Genomic DNA, 14,208 nt, shown 5'->3' on the forward strand with positions numbered 1-14,208 from the left:
GCAATCGTGAGGACATTGACCCAGATACTTAAAAGGTAGACCCTCTAAAACCTAGGCCTGAGGCCCTGATTTAAGAAATTTTAAGTGTGGAAAGAACCTTTGGCATACTGTTAAATACAAAAAAAAAGATCTAGAGTAGCATGAACAGTATGATAACGTTGTGTGAAACTAATAATGAAAGAAGCATAAGATGAACTTACAAAGGAGGCAGTATTTCTGGAAGAGCACATGAGAAACATAACAATCCGAGGAAGGGAACAGTTGGGGGACAGTTGGACCATGACTCATCACTGTATACCTTTTTTGTACCTTTTGCACTTTGTGCCATGATCTTATGTTATCCAAACAGAGTCATCATGCAAAATTAAAATAAATTTTGGAAGCTGGGGCTCTGAGCTCAGAGGAGCTCTGCGGCCACCACCAGAACTGGTGGCAGGGCTGGGAGGCCAAAACCTGATGCATCCAGGGCCGGTGTGCGCTGCCCTCCGCTTCCACAGCCACCCCGCGTGGCCATGGGTGTCCTTCGAAGGCCAGTGAGGTCTGCAAGGCTCTGGGAGCTGAAAGGGCCCGTTCTTCTAATGTTGTCCCTGGCGTCGAATGTCTTGGCACGCAGCATACCGCCGAGTCCTCAGGAAGTTTTTAGATCCTTCCCCAGGACAGCTTTGAGAAGGAAGAAGCGGACTTTGCCATTGGTGCCTTTCCAGAGTCCGCGCAGGCAGAGCCCCAGGTGCTCCCTGCCCGCGGGCCAGTGGCAGGTCGCCTCGCCCGCTGGGAACTGGGAACGGGAAGGAGGACGGCTGGGAGCGCATCCGGAGAGACCACACTCCCCCCCCACCACCCACCTCTTTGAACTCTTTGCCTCCCCTAATTGCAGGTCCGTAGAGACCTGGCTGAAAATTAGTTTAAATGCTAAATTGAGTTTGAAACCACTAGTCTCAGCCCCTCTGGAAACGGGACACCATGTAAAAATAGAAACTTTAAATCAACTTGTTTTTCTAAGCTTAATACAGCTTTGCTGTGAGGTTCCGAGTCCTTTGGCAAATACATCGCGTTTGAAGAGAATCAGGTGTGCTGGGAGGATTCTTTCAGGATGAAATTGGCCACTCTTCACTACGAAAAATCAAGACCACATAAAATAACCCTGAAAGAAGATGCTTTCCCTCAATTGAGTTTAACATCAGGGCAGCTGTCACCCCCTGCCTAGATTTTTGTGCAGTTGAAGGGTTAGCGAGCCGAATTCTTTCAGTGGTAGAATCAAATAGTAATTAAAAGCAAATGATCACCCGGGTTGTTGGAAATGCCAGAGCCTCAGGATCAGACTTGTAAGCAAACGGAATTGGTCTTTCTCCAAAATCCTGCACTGATTTAGCCACAGGGTCGTAAATCAAAGGGGTTGTCTAAAACCAGACAGCTTTCCCCAAGCCATGCATCTCAGATATTCTGGCCCAGCGCATTCACGGCACATCTGAGGAAGACAGGCACCGAAGTGTTTTCAAGGGGAGCTGAGCACTGAAAATGAAAAAAGTGATGCTCCTGTGCTTTCTCTCTGGCATTCTGTAGACTCTCTAGACTGCGAACGAGCATTTGATTTTGAGGGAGCTGGCCTTTCCGAGCCTTTTCAGAGTCTGCGAGAAATACAGATGAACTGTGAGACTTTCTGTATCTGTGACATCCGAGGCACTGTGGACCAGGTGGCCACGGGCAGGGCACTTTTCAGCCCAGCCCCAGGAGGTGGCTCTGCCACAGGACGGGGGCCTCTCCTCAGGCAGGTGCTTGGCGGGGCTCCCAGGGGGCTGGGTGAGCTGGTGTCACAGGAGTAAGGGCAGAAGAAGCCGGGGAAGGTGGTTGTGGAAGAATTCACCTTCCTTCTCTTTCTGCCACTGGACGGAAAGGAGAGGGGTTTGTGGAGGTGACAGGGAACAGAAGAAGTGGTAGAGGGCCGGGGAGTTCAAGGAGTCATGACCTAAAAAGCCCGTCTTACATCAAGGATGAATCCTTTTTTTTAAGGTGGTTTTTTTTTTTTTTTGAGAGAGGATAGAGAGAGCACAAGCAGGGGGGAGGGAGCAGCAGAGGGAGCGGGAGAAGCAGGCTCCCCGCTGAGCAGGGAGCCCAACGAGGGACTCGATCCCAGGACCCTGAGATCATGACCTGAGCCAAAGGTAGACGCTTTAACCGACTGAGCCGCCCAGGCGTCCTCAGGGATGAATCCTAAAGAAAAGTGTGGCCCTGCTCACCAGGGCTGGGTGTTTATTATAGAGCGCAAATGGTGCACATTGTTCAAGAAGACGGAGCTGATGGTGGGTGTTGGATGATGGGGGCTTGACTCGGAAAGGATTGCCTGTGTGGACCTTTGATTTGGGCCTAAGTATGAAGTGTCGTGCAGTCGTTCGCTGCACCCCACAACGGCTGGCATCCACTTTTCTTGCAGAAACAGTTCAGTATTTCTTGACTCCAGGGTATTTCAGCAGATAAACAGAATTGCAAGGTTGCTTTGTTTAAGGAGTTAGCCGACCAGGAAATACTTGTTGTCAGGGACAGTGTAAGTGGTAAACAGTTCCTCCCTTAAAAGGCAAGAGAGCCCAGAGGACTGAGTGAGAGCCCAGGCGTGCCAGAAGTCAACCGTTCAGAAAGTCTGGAGTAGGCCTGTAGTATGCAGGGGTGCCGGCCCAGCACTGGCGGGGAGTGTGGAGGAGGGGGAGAAGGCCAGACCTGAGGGGAGGGCCCCTCTGGATTTAGAGTAGATTTAATGTCATCTTTTTTTTTTTGGATTTAACAGTTTATTATGATTTATAAGTGTCATTTTAAAAACATCAGTCCATTAAACCATGTAGAAATAAGTATGCAAAAAGTCTGCAAAACAAAACATACTTTAAACATGTTTAAGTAGAGGGATTATCTGAAATTCCGGATTTTTCAGTCACTTAGTTATTATGCTATGGCCGCCAAGTAATCCTTAACTTCAGTCGGAGTGAGCCTCCTGAATCCGGCTTCATTGCAGATTCCAGCCTCTATGTTGTCTTCTGTCATTTGCCCTTCAAAGCTTTCCTTTAGGGTTAATATGGGTGTATGAATGGCATCTTCAAGTTCCAGGTCTTCATTATATCTTTTCTCGAGGAAAGTCTTCCCATTCACATAGTTCTTTCCCATTGCTGTAGCTTTCCAGGCAAAGTAAGGTCCAGATGGATCTGACTGAAATAAATATGGTCGCCCCTCATTCCAACCACAAATTAGTAGGGAAACTCCAAATGGACGACCACCACCTGACTGAGTGTATTCTTGCATCACTGAAGCTACTCTCTGTACCAGCTGCGCTGTGGGAATGGGTTCTTGGTAAACGAGATAGTACTGCTGAGCTAGTTTTCGAGCTCTGTGCACGAGCACTCTGTAATCTGGGCCCATGCCACTGTACACCAGGCCTGTATGCTTGGGAATTGGTTCCACTTTGTGTACACTTCGCTCGTCATACAGAATGGATTTCTGTTTCTTCTCAGTTGCTAATACCACACCATTTGCAGCTTTAATTCCCACTGAAGGGGCTCCTCCAGCTACAGCAGCCAAAGCATATTCAATCTGGACAAGTTTACCAGATGGGCTGAATGTAGTCAGCGAAAAGCTGTAACCGCGCTCCGCCATCTTTACCTGGAGTCGATTTAATGTCATTATTAAAATGAATCTACTTTAACTATTGAAATGAATTTAAATTGATGGAGTGGAAGAAACAAACAAGTAAAAACATCAGTCAGAAATTTTTTTCCGAAATCATTCTTGAAGTCCTTTGTTTTAAAGAACTGGCTTCTCATGGCCCTTGCTATCTGGCTGTTGAGTCTGTATGTAGTGTGTGTGTATAGGCAAGGTGGAAGCAAACTTATCTTTGGTGTGATTTACTAATGTTTTGTAAACTGGAAAGGCCTTTGTGAGCTAACTTCTTGGATTCTAAACTTCTTAGAAAACCTCTTTCTCAAAAATGAAGGGTTGCTCCCAGGGACCCCCTCCCCCCCCAAGTGCCCCTTCTTAACTCCAGGACAGTGTTGAGTTGACTTTTGTCTCACTAAGCGGTCAGGAGACAAATGTGAGGCCTGAGACGTCGGCAGCTCACCCTTCTTGTGTCCTTCCATCATCCTTTCATCCCCTGTCCCTTCATGGCTACTGCCAGCCACTTCCAGCAGCTCTGAAAGCTGCTCTTTGAGACACACGACAAGTGTGACCATGGCTATTCTACTTCCTCCTGAAAGTGGTATCATCAGGACCCACTGAGGTGGTCAAAATGAGCCCAAGTCCATAAATTCCTGCGACCCCAGATCTGAAAGGCACCCCGAGAGGCCCCTTCCACAAGGCGGTCAGCTTTCCTCATTTGCGATGACCACTGGCCTACTCTATTCATATTGTTAAATAGCCAGTGACGGCGTTCCGCCACCTGTGAGCCTTCACCATACCTGCCGCGCTCCCCCAGATGTCATGGGAAGTAGGAGAAAGGGAGAGTACTCTGGTCTTGGCCTCCAAGAGCTTGATGAAGTTCTTCTCCAGTGAAATGGAGAGGCCCCGGGAAGACTGCATGTGTAGGAATACCTACAGTAAAAATGGAATCGAATGCATGGAGAATTGCAGTTGTAAAAAAAAAACAAAAAAAGCTTTCAGCTTCAGTCATTGGCAGGTTTCTTCCTGAGAAACACAAATGTGTTTTTTATCCCATGGAAGAAAGCTCTGTGAAAGGAAGTTTCCATCATCTGTTGCCATTTCTCCTCCTCCTTGGGCAAAACCTTTAGCCCAGGAAATGTTTTATTCATCCTGCTTCTCTGGTTGATCTGTTCATGGCAAGATGATATCAAGTGATTTCTTCCATTCTGGGAAGACGCTGGAAATGAGTGGATGCTGTCGGCAAATGTTGTTGACGAACCACCTCTCCAGAAATAAATGTTGGCAGGGAACAGGAGAAAGCCTGGAGAATCCCTATCAGCCATCGGCCAGGGAAGACCTTTTCTAGGGACCAGGGTCCTTGATAGGGAGATACCTGTTCTCAGCCCGAGGGGCAGCCTGGGGCCAGGGATTAGCACTCAGTAAGCCCCAAGACCAAATTATGTTCCAGACTCTACTTTTGGCTTGTAAAGTCATCTGGGCCATGCTATTCAATCTCTCTGTGCCTTGGTGGCCTCATCTGTAACGTGTACCCATGGTCTCTTCGAGAGGTTGTAAAGCTAAGGGGATGGTGTACTTGAGCTTCCTCAGACTCACGTCCTGTACGTGCAAGCTGGGGGCGGCTGGCGTGTTGCCAGGGCGCCTGCAGGAATCAGAATGCGGAGTGAGCAAAACCCCACTCTTTGCCTAGGACATTGCGCACTTATGAAGTTGAAGGTTGATTTTTCATTTTTAGAATAAGTTTGATTGTTTTATTTTAGGAAATTAATTACATGGGGATCTTTTTTTCTCCCCTCCTCCTTCAGAATTAAAGCTTTTTATAGTTGGTGTAAAGAGTAGCAACAAGGAAACACATTCTGGTCCTTCTGCTTTAACCTTCAGATCTTCTGTGTACAGAAACCCTAACTTTAAAGTAGCCTTTTCTGGGGCACCTGGGTGGCTCAGTCGGTTAAGTGTCTGCCTTCGGCTCAGGTCATGATCCTGGGGTCCTGGGATCGAGTCCCGCATCGGGCTCCCTGCTCCACGAAGAGCCTGCTTCTCCCTCTCCCTGCCACTCCCCCTGCTTGTGCTCTCGCTCTCTCTCTCTGTCAAGTAAATAAATAAAATCTTTGAAAAAATAAAAAATAAATAAAGTAGCCCTTTCTAAGATTCAGGGAAGGGAGTGAGGTAGAAGCCCAATGGGACGGCCTACAAAAGGATAGCTTCTCAGAGGAGAATCAAGTATCAGAGCAGGGACCAAAAAGGAGAGGGATTTCATAAAGCAAATAATATTTCAGAGTACACATCACTCTTAATGACGAAAAACTCTTCCCATTTATTCTTTTTGAAAAACTGCTGTTTTTTTTTTTTTAAGTATTTATTTGAGAGAGAGCAAGAGAGAGAGAGCACAAGCAGGGGGAACAGCAAGCAAAGGGAGAAGCAGGCTTCCCGCTGAGCAGGGAGCCCGATGCGGGGCTTGATCCCAGGACCTGGAGATCATGACCTGAGCTGCAGGCAGACGCTTAACTGACTGAGCCACCCAGGCGCCCCGAAAAGCTGCTGTTTAAGAAAAGCATCCCGAAAGAGAAACGGTACAGCCAGTATATGGGCCTTAATTTCTGCTTCCGCATAATTGTTCCTATAGGTCTTTCAAGTTTTATTCCAGCCAAGGATGGTTAGAATCAAGAGCACAAATTAGATTTTTTAAAAATCTGTCCATACAACAGAGAGGTTCCCCCTTACCTAACCATGGCTAAACCTGTCCACTTGGTGACAGTATCTACGGAGAGGCCAAAAGTCCCACCCATGTTTATGACACCTTGGTTTCTTAATGCCTGCTCAAGAGTTGTTACAACAGGTTACTAGTCAGTTCAACAATAACAAGAAAAACAACCCTATTAAAAAATGGGCAAAGGACTTGAATAGACATGTCTCCAGAGAAAATATACAAATAGCCCGTAAGCACATGAAAAGATGCTCCAGATCACTGATCATTAGGGAAATGCAAATCAAAACTACAGTGTGATATCACACTATACCCATTTGATTGGCTATTATCAAAAAGAGAAAAAAATAATTGTTGGCAAGGATGTGGAGAAATTGGAACCTTTGCACACCGTGGGTGGGAATGTAAAATGGTGCAGCTACTGTGGAAAAACAGTATGGTGGTGGTTCCTCCAAAAGTTAAACACAGAATTATGGTATGATCCAGAAATTTCACTTCTGAGTGTGTGCCCAAAAGAATTGAAAGTGGGGTCTTAAATAGATTGTACACCTATGCTCATAGCATCATTATTCACAGTAGCCAAAAAATGGAGTGTTCATCAGCTGATGAATGGATAAACAAAAGTGGTGCATACATACATTGAAATATTATTCAGCCTTAAAACGAAAGGAAATTCTGACACAGGCTACAACATGGACAAACCTTGAGGATATTATGCTAAGTGAAATAAGCCAGTCACAAAAAGGACAGATTCTGTGTGCTTTCGCTTCTGTGAGGTACCTAGGGTAGACAAATCCATAGAGACGGAAAGTTGAATGGTGGTTGCCAAGGGCTGAGATTGAAACAACGGGGAGTTGGTGTCTATTGGGTACAGAGTTTCAATTTGGGAAGATGAAAAAGTTCTAGAAATGGACGGTGGTGATGGTTGCACAACAGTGTGAATGTGCTTAGCACCACTGAACTATTAAAAGGGTTAAGATGATAAGTTTTATGTCATATTTTACCACAATAAAAAAAAAAATAGGAATTTGGCAACACTAATAGCTAAGGGCCAGGTTCCTCCCACTCTGTCCCTAAATTCTCACAGATCCAGCTGATGGACGGCAAGCTTCCCTTGCTTGTAGCTTGCTTTTCTCTGCTGACGAACAGAAATGCTTCAGCCGGGTCCCCATCTCCAAGGTCAGGCCTCTGTGCCGTTGTTCTTAAAAGCACCACTTGGACTCCACACGCTACCACGGCACCTTTCCAAGACAGCCTGGGCCCAAGGGCTGTGCCCACCTCCTCTCACCGAGCCTGTTCCTGTTCTGACGGAAGAGCACTTAATCCCTGATGTTAATGCTGGGGGCAATAGCTCTTGTGAGAACGAAGACCCCTGTTCTCCCACCCGCTCTGCCCCGTCCAAGAAGCTTTCTGGGAGGTTCCCAAATTGATATTGGTGTTTGAGGAGACAAATCTTACCAGGGAATGAGACTATCTTAGAATGGCCAGAAATGAAGTGGCCACAAATGATGTTAAATACCCGAATTACAGATAGCAAACCCATTTGTGGGGAATGAAACGAAAGAGAAACTTCATCTCACTCTGTGGCTGTCCACTTGATCTTATCATCTACAAGCCACGAACGGTGTTAGCAAAGGAAGCCCTCTCTCCCCTAAGTTACAGCTCTAGGCTCCTCTGATGAGCACAGCAACAAGTTGGCGAGCTTTGAGTTCTCCTTGGAGGAGGCTGTAGAGGCATGGCGGCCGAGAGCCCTCTCCCGCCCGCCCACTCTCTGAGATCTCCGAGCACCTAGCCAGACAACTGCAGCGTCACATTGAGTCACTGCTGAACAAGGAGAGGCCTTGGCAATCCGGATTTCCGGCTCTCGGAAGCACGGGCATGCCCTCCTGGGCGTTCCTGTCAGTGCCTGTGGTCAGGCCTGAGGCCACACCAGGGAGCTGCTGCACACCATGGATCCCATGGCTGGAGGGGCCCAAGGCCAGTGTCCACGAGCTGTCCCCCCGACTGTGGGCTACGACTGTTACCCTCCTGCCACCGCACACAGGTGTCCCGTGGCTTCGATCAAACAGCCAGGCAATGGCAGGTATGGCCCAGAACCCCGCTGTCCTGCCTTCCAGACTGTGGCATTTTGAGGGGAGCCCCGAGCCCTCTGGGCAAACGACGTTTGCACGACTGGCAGCCTCTGGCCATCTCTGCTCCTTGGAGGATTTCTCAGCCACAGCTGTGGACAGACAGCGTTGTCCCCGAGGCTGTGGGAGTGTTCTAAAGCAGACGCCCAGGGAGGCAGCCCCTGAAAGGCCGAGCTGCAGCTATCTTGTACTAAGTAAACGGCTTAAAGCTATAAAGCAGGAAGCAAATTAAGAGCCCGTAAACCGTCAAACCCCGAGGCCCCAGACACAAATGGATGACAGGTGTGCAGGCTGGCTTCGCTGAGGTCTCGGCCCCTGCCCTCTTGCTGGCCTCCTCCTTTATGCCTTCCTTTGAAAGGACCCCTGCTTTACTACACAGCTCCCTTTGTCATCCCAGCAACTGGAAGGCTGGCCTTTTTTTTTAGTTTTGTGTGTCTCATAGTTGTTTTTTAAAGGGAAAAATCTGATTGTAAAATACACATAGCATTTCCATCTTAGCCATTTGAGGTGTCCAGCTCAGTGGCATTAAGTACATTCACAGGGTTGTGCGACCATCTCCCCCATCCATCCAAAGAATTTTTTCATCTTCCTGACCCGAGGCTGTGTCCCCATTAAACACGAGCTCCCCATCTCCCCTCCCCCAGCCCCTGGCCACCAGGATTCTACTTTCTGTCTCTGAATTTGATCACTCTGGGTCCCTCATAGAAGTGCGATTGAGATGGTACGGTATTTGTCCTCTGGTGTCTGGCTTATTTCACTTAGCATCATGTCGTCAAGGCTCATCTGTGTTGCAGCCTGGGTCAGAATCCCTTTCCTTTTTCCAGATTGAATAATCTTTCATGGTATGTGTGGACCACATCTTGTTTCTCCATTCACCCGCGGATGTATACTGGGTCGTTTTCATCATTTGGCCATGTGAATACGCTGCTAGGAACATGGCTGAATGACTGTCTCTTCAAGACCCTGGTGTCCTTTGGACATAAACCAGAGGAGGGATTGCTGCATCATATCGGAGTTCTTTTCCTCAGCCACTGCACCATTTTATCTTCCCACCAGCAGTGCACCCGGGTTTCAGTTTGCCCCGCCCTTGTCCACACTGTTCTTTTCAGATTTTTTTCATTGCAGCCTTCCCAGTGGGTATGAGGTGACGCTAGCCTTGCCGAAGTCAAGTGTCTGGGACATGTGATAGGATTCTAAAGAGAGTACACATCCCAGCTGACATATTTAGACAAGTCCCTGATGTCAGCCAAACACACATGTGCGCTTGTGAGCCCACACTTGCGCGTGCGCACACACACACCCCACCACCCTCCCATCTGTGCCCGAGGGCCTAGCCCCAGGTGCCTCTCGGGTCCGCAGGTGACAAGTGATGGAGCCCCGGGGGGCCCTGCCCGGTCCCACTGGTGAGCCTCCTTTGAAGGGAGCATGTGTGCACTGCTCTGTCATGAAGACAAAGGTCTATCCGTGTGTGTGTCTCTTGTCTCCAGAACCACGACCATGCCTGCATCGCCTGCCGCATCATCCACAGGTCAGATGAGCACCGCCCGCCCCTCCTGCCCCCCAAGGCTGACCTGACCGTCGGCCTGCACGGCGAGTGGGTGAGCCAGCGCTGCGAGGTGCGGCCCGAGGTCCTCTTCCTCACGCGCCACTTCATCTTCCATGACAACAATAACACCTGGGAAGGGCATTACTACCACTACTCCGACCCCGTCTGCAAGCACCCCACCTTCACCATCTATGCCAAGGGCCGCTACAGCCGGGGGGTGCACTCCTCCAGGGTCATGGGAGGAACGGAGTTTGTGTTCAAAGGTAGGGCTCCTGCCTTGACTCCCAAAGTAACAGCCCAGTGGCTGAGAAACTGAGCAGTTTGGGGACCTTTTTGTCCAGGCAGAGCCTGAGGGAAAGGGGAGATGTTGAGGGAGAAATTAGGGAGTCCTTTCTGCTTTAAGGTCATCGTTCACATCAGCCTTCGAGGTTCCCCACTCAGAATGGGGCCAACAGGGGTGGCTCAGCCCTTGGGCCACAGTGCAGGAGGGCCCACACTGTTATGCGTGCTGTCAGATGTGGCCAGGGAGTATGTGACTAGGAATGAAACCTCATGCCTGCACCTTTCCTATTTGTTTGTTTGTTTGTTTATTAAAGAGAGCACAAGTGGGGGGAGGGAGAGGGAGAAGCAGGCTCCCCACTGAGCAGGGAGCCCGACATGGGCCTCGATCCCGGAACTCTGGGATCAGGACCTGAGCCGAAGACAGATGCTTAACCGACTGAGCCACCCAGGCGCCCCTACACATTTCCTTTTTTGTGCACCGCTCAGGGTGATTCTGAGCTGCCCTGTGATAACATCACACTTACTTGCCGCATTCAGTGTGCTTTCTGGAGTGAGCAATAAAGAGCAGGTGTTACACCTCAGGTGCTCAGCATTGTCCTTTCCAACGCCGAGTTTGTCATGCACTTGAAAGTTGTCCTGTGCTTGGAGGTGGGAGGTTGGAATTTGTTATTGATGACCTAAGTGAGGAACGTAAGGGGTGAAATTCACCAGGGTGTTGTCAGCAAGGGAGGTCTCGTGGCTTCTTTTTCTAGAATTTCTTTTTACACTTACACATCTTTTTAAGATGGTGTCAGTCATGTCACAGACAAAAGAGAGGTGGCTCAGATACTGGGTATGACCCCTTCTAGGATAGCATTCCATGGTTCAGTCTATTTAATATGAAGTATTTTTGATAACCCAGATAAGACCTAGGGCATCTTAATCCTCCACTTAGGAAGGAAGATTTTCTCCAGGAAGGATGGACCTTTGCTAGATGTGGCCAAGAGAACAACCATCTTGGTCCGGCTCCACGCCGAAGCTGTCGTGGTGTACATAAAATAGTCCCCTGGGGTCCTTCAGAAACAGCCCTCTCTAAGTGCTGGGATTTCTATTTAATACATTCATTGATATTTTTCTTGCTTGCAGCCTAGTTCATTTTAGATGCCTGATATATGGACCAGTATGAATTTGCAAGACTGCTAATTAGTATAGGCGTTCAACACCAAAACTATTTAAAAACCTCAAAACCTTTTCATAAAAACAAAATTCCAGTTTGTGTTGAAATATTGTGGCAATCCCAAAGAGTCAGAGTCACCAAGGGCAACTCCTTGGAGACACTGTATGTGACAGTTTGAGTTCACGTTAGCAGGCAGTCAGGGGCAGTGTGGGCCCCGCACTTACACGCCGAATGTGGTCTACCGGCAGTATATTTGGTGTGATGACCGTTCACGTCCACACGCTGAACTTTCACCACTGGGGGGTGCTTTTAGGGGGGCTATGACCGGTGGGTGGCTGTGTGGGGTTGGGTTTAGAGCAGATGGCCTTTCTGCACCACGCACCCCCCACCCTTCGAGTCACCGACCTGTCCTCTCTCCTTCGCAGTGAACCACATGAAGGTCACCCCCATGGACGCGGCCACCGCGTCGCTCCTCAACGTCTTCAACGGGAACGAGTGTGGGGCCGAGGGCTCCTGGCAGGTGGGCGTCCAGCAGGACGTGACACACACCAATGGTTGCGTAGCGCTGGGGATCAAACTACCTCACACCGAATACGAGATCTTCAAAATGGAGCAGGACGCCCGCGGCCGCTATCTGCTGTTCAACGGCCAGAGGCCCAGCGATGGGTCCAGTCCGGACAGGCCCGAGAAGAGAGCCACCTCCTACCAGATGCCCTTAGTCCAGTGTGCGTCCTCTGCGCCCAGAGCCGAGGACTTCTCCGAGGACCACCGGGGTCACCAGTACGGGAGCTGGGCGCCCGGGAGGAGCGCTTGTCCCCTGCTCCTTGCTGTGCTCGCCGGCCTTTTGACTCTACCACACTGGAACATCCTCAGATAGAAGTTTTTAAAAAGCTATATTTTTCCAAACCAGGATTCCTTACAATTGACAGATTTTCTTTACAAAAAAAGAAAGGGTGCTGCTTCTTGTGATGCACTTGAATGCCCCAGAACTGTGGCTCCTTTTCTGCTGCCCAGCCCCCTCCCGCCCGGCCTGAGTCCTGAGCAGCGCGCTGTTTGAAGTTTCTGCTTTGAACTCTGGCCAGTGGGATCCCAGGCCGGGGCGCCTTCTCAAGAGTAATTGCACTTTAAGACCGCAGAGAGTGGCGAGCTAGTATGTTTGGTAGGGGGGGCAGGGTGACAGCTAAGTCCTCTTCTTTTCTTCCTCATAATTATTATTCTATTTCTGAGTTACACTTAGACGGATATCAAGCTCCAGCTTTTCCTGCCACTGTACCGCTTCCTGTCCTCCCCTGAAACCGTGTTACGACCTGGAATCCAGTGCAGAGTTGGTTTGGGACAGCAATCAAGACACCTATTATTAATAAAGAAGAGACTTGAGTGTAGATATGTACATAGGGAAAGACACTGGGTTTAGCTTAACCATCCTGACAGCCTTAATGCAAAAAAAGGAGGGAATCCCAGCTTTCAAATGTTGAGTGGAAAAGTATCTGTAATTAAAGTTTCAATGTAATTTAAACTATCGTTGTTCTAACTTGTGGGGAAAGGAGACGGGTGAAATGCTGGTTTCTGGGTGGTTGTGGAATGCACGCTGCTTGATGACTGCTTGGCTGGCGAGGGTGGTCGAGCAAATATCAAAAGCAGTACACACGGGAGCAGCAGTGTACGGGACAGTGACAGTGAGTTAAATGCCACCTGAATGATAAAAAAGTGCCTGTTCATTCCACAGTTTCCTCTTCGTGGGACCCTCGTCCTGGCTCATGCTGTATCTGGTTAGGGGTGAGCAGACGGAGCCTCGCTTGGCCATCTGGGCTACCTTCAAAGATGACTATTCAGAGCCCACGCTTTGCTGTTCAAAGACAGCATAGCGGGGGCATCCTCACTGGGGCTGCACTTGACCCTCAATGTGTGTGAAGCCCAGGCTTTGGGTAAAGCCCCCTTATTACCGGACGCACCAGCTTGACTCCGTTTCTGACCTGCTGTTGCCTTTGTGGCTGCACAGGGTCTCAGGGTCACCTTCTGAAGAGTCCGTGAGCTCCTTCCTCACAGACGCTGGGAGGGGGCATGAGTCATGTCTACCCATTACTTTGGATTATTACAGATGGTGCTATCTGAACACCAAGTGGCACCGACGGAGGGAAATAGCAAGTCACCAAAAGCTTGGATGGAACTGGAAATGAGCGTGGAAACCACAATCAAGGTTGAGAGTCATGCTTGTATTTAAAAATTAACTCTATGAAATGCTGCAGCATTCAGTGTGGTGAGAAGTTATAGGATAGCGTGGAGTACCAAAGTGCTTTATGTTTAGAATATATTTTAAGTTGTGGTGCATACTGAGGGGGTTTATTCAAATGAAAATACTAACTTAATGTCTGCCAAGTTTAATAAGCAAAGATGTCAAAAATACTCCCACAGAATACATTTTACCTGTGGATCTATTTAATTAACACTAATGCTATCTTTAAAGGATATAATAAAATTATGTGAAAAACTATGTTCACTGCTAAGGAATACCTTAGTGATTTGCCATAGAAGTGATAGGTTTGTAGCCATTTAATTCACAGGCACTCACCTAGACTTAGCTACTCACACACATACACATACATGCACACATGTATATCCAAATATATAGATATTAACATGTATATAATGTATGTGTATGTATATATGTCTTAGGGACAACATGACATTCATTCATGGGCTCGTATCACATTCTGATACACTATAAATCATTACAGAGAATGGCCAATATAATTTACTC

The 14,208-nt window shown here is 48.4% G+C and overlaps 1 protein-coding gene and 1 pseudogene across 1 annotated transcript in view; one reads left to right on the plus strand and one right to left on the minus strand.

The window, feature by feature from the left end:
* APCDD1 (APC down-regulated 1) overlaps positions 1–13,941 on the plus strand; it is a 33,467-nt gene extending 19,526 nt beyond the window's left edge. The window contains exons 4-5 of the mRNA XM_036092480.2: positions 9,954–10,275; positions 11,876–13,941. Coding sequence (XP_035948373.1) covers positions 9,954–10,275; positions 11,876–12,327 — 774 coding nt within the window. The 3' untranslated portion in view covers positions 12,328–13,941. The remainder of the gene's footprint in view (positions 1–9,953; positions 10,276–11,875) is intronic.
* Positions 2,755–3,641, minus strand: LOC118535877 (proteasome subunit alpha type-2 pseudogene; annotated as a pseudogene).
* Positions 13,942–14,208: the final 267 nt, after the last annotated feature.

Source organism: Halichoerus grypus, chromosome 13, assembly GCF_964656455.1.
Source record: "Halichoerus grypus chromosome 13, mHalGry1.hap1.1, whole genome shotgun sequence".
NCBI lineage: Eukaryota > Metazoa > Chordata > Mammalia > Carnivora > Phocidae > Halichoerus > Halichoerus grypus.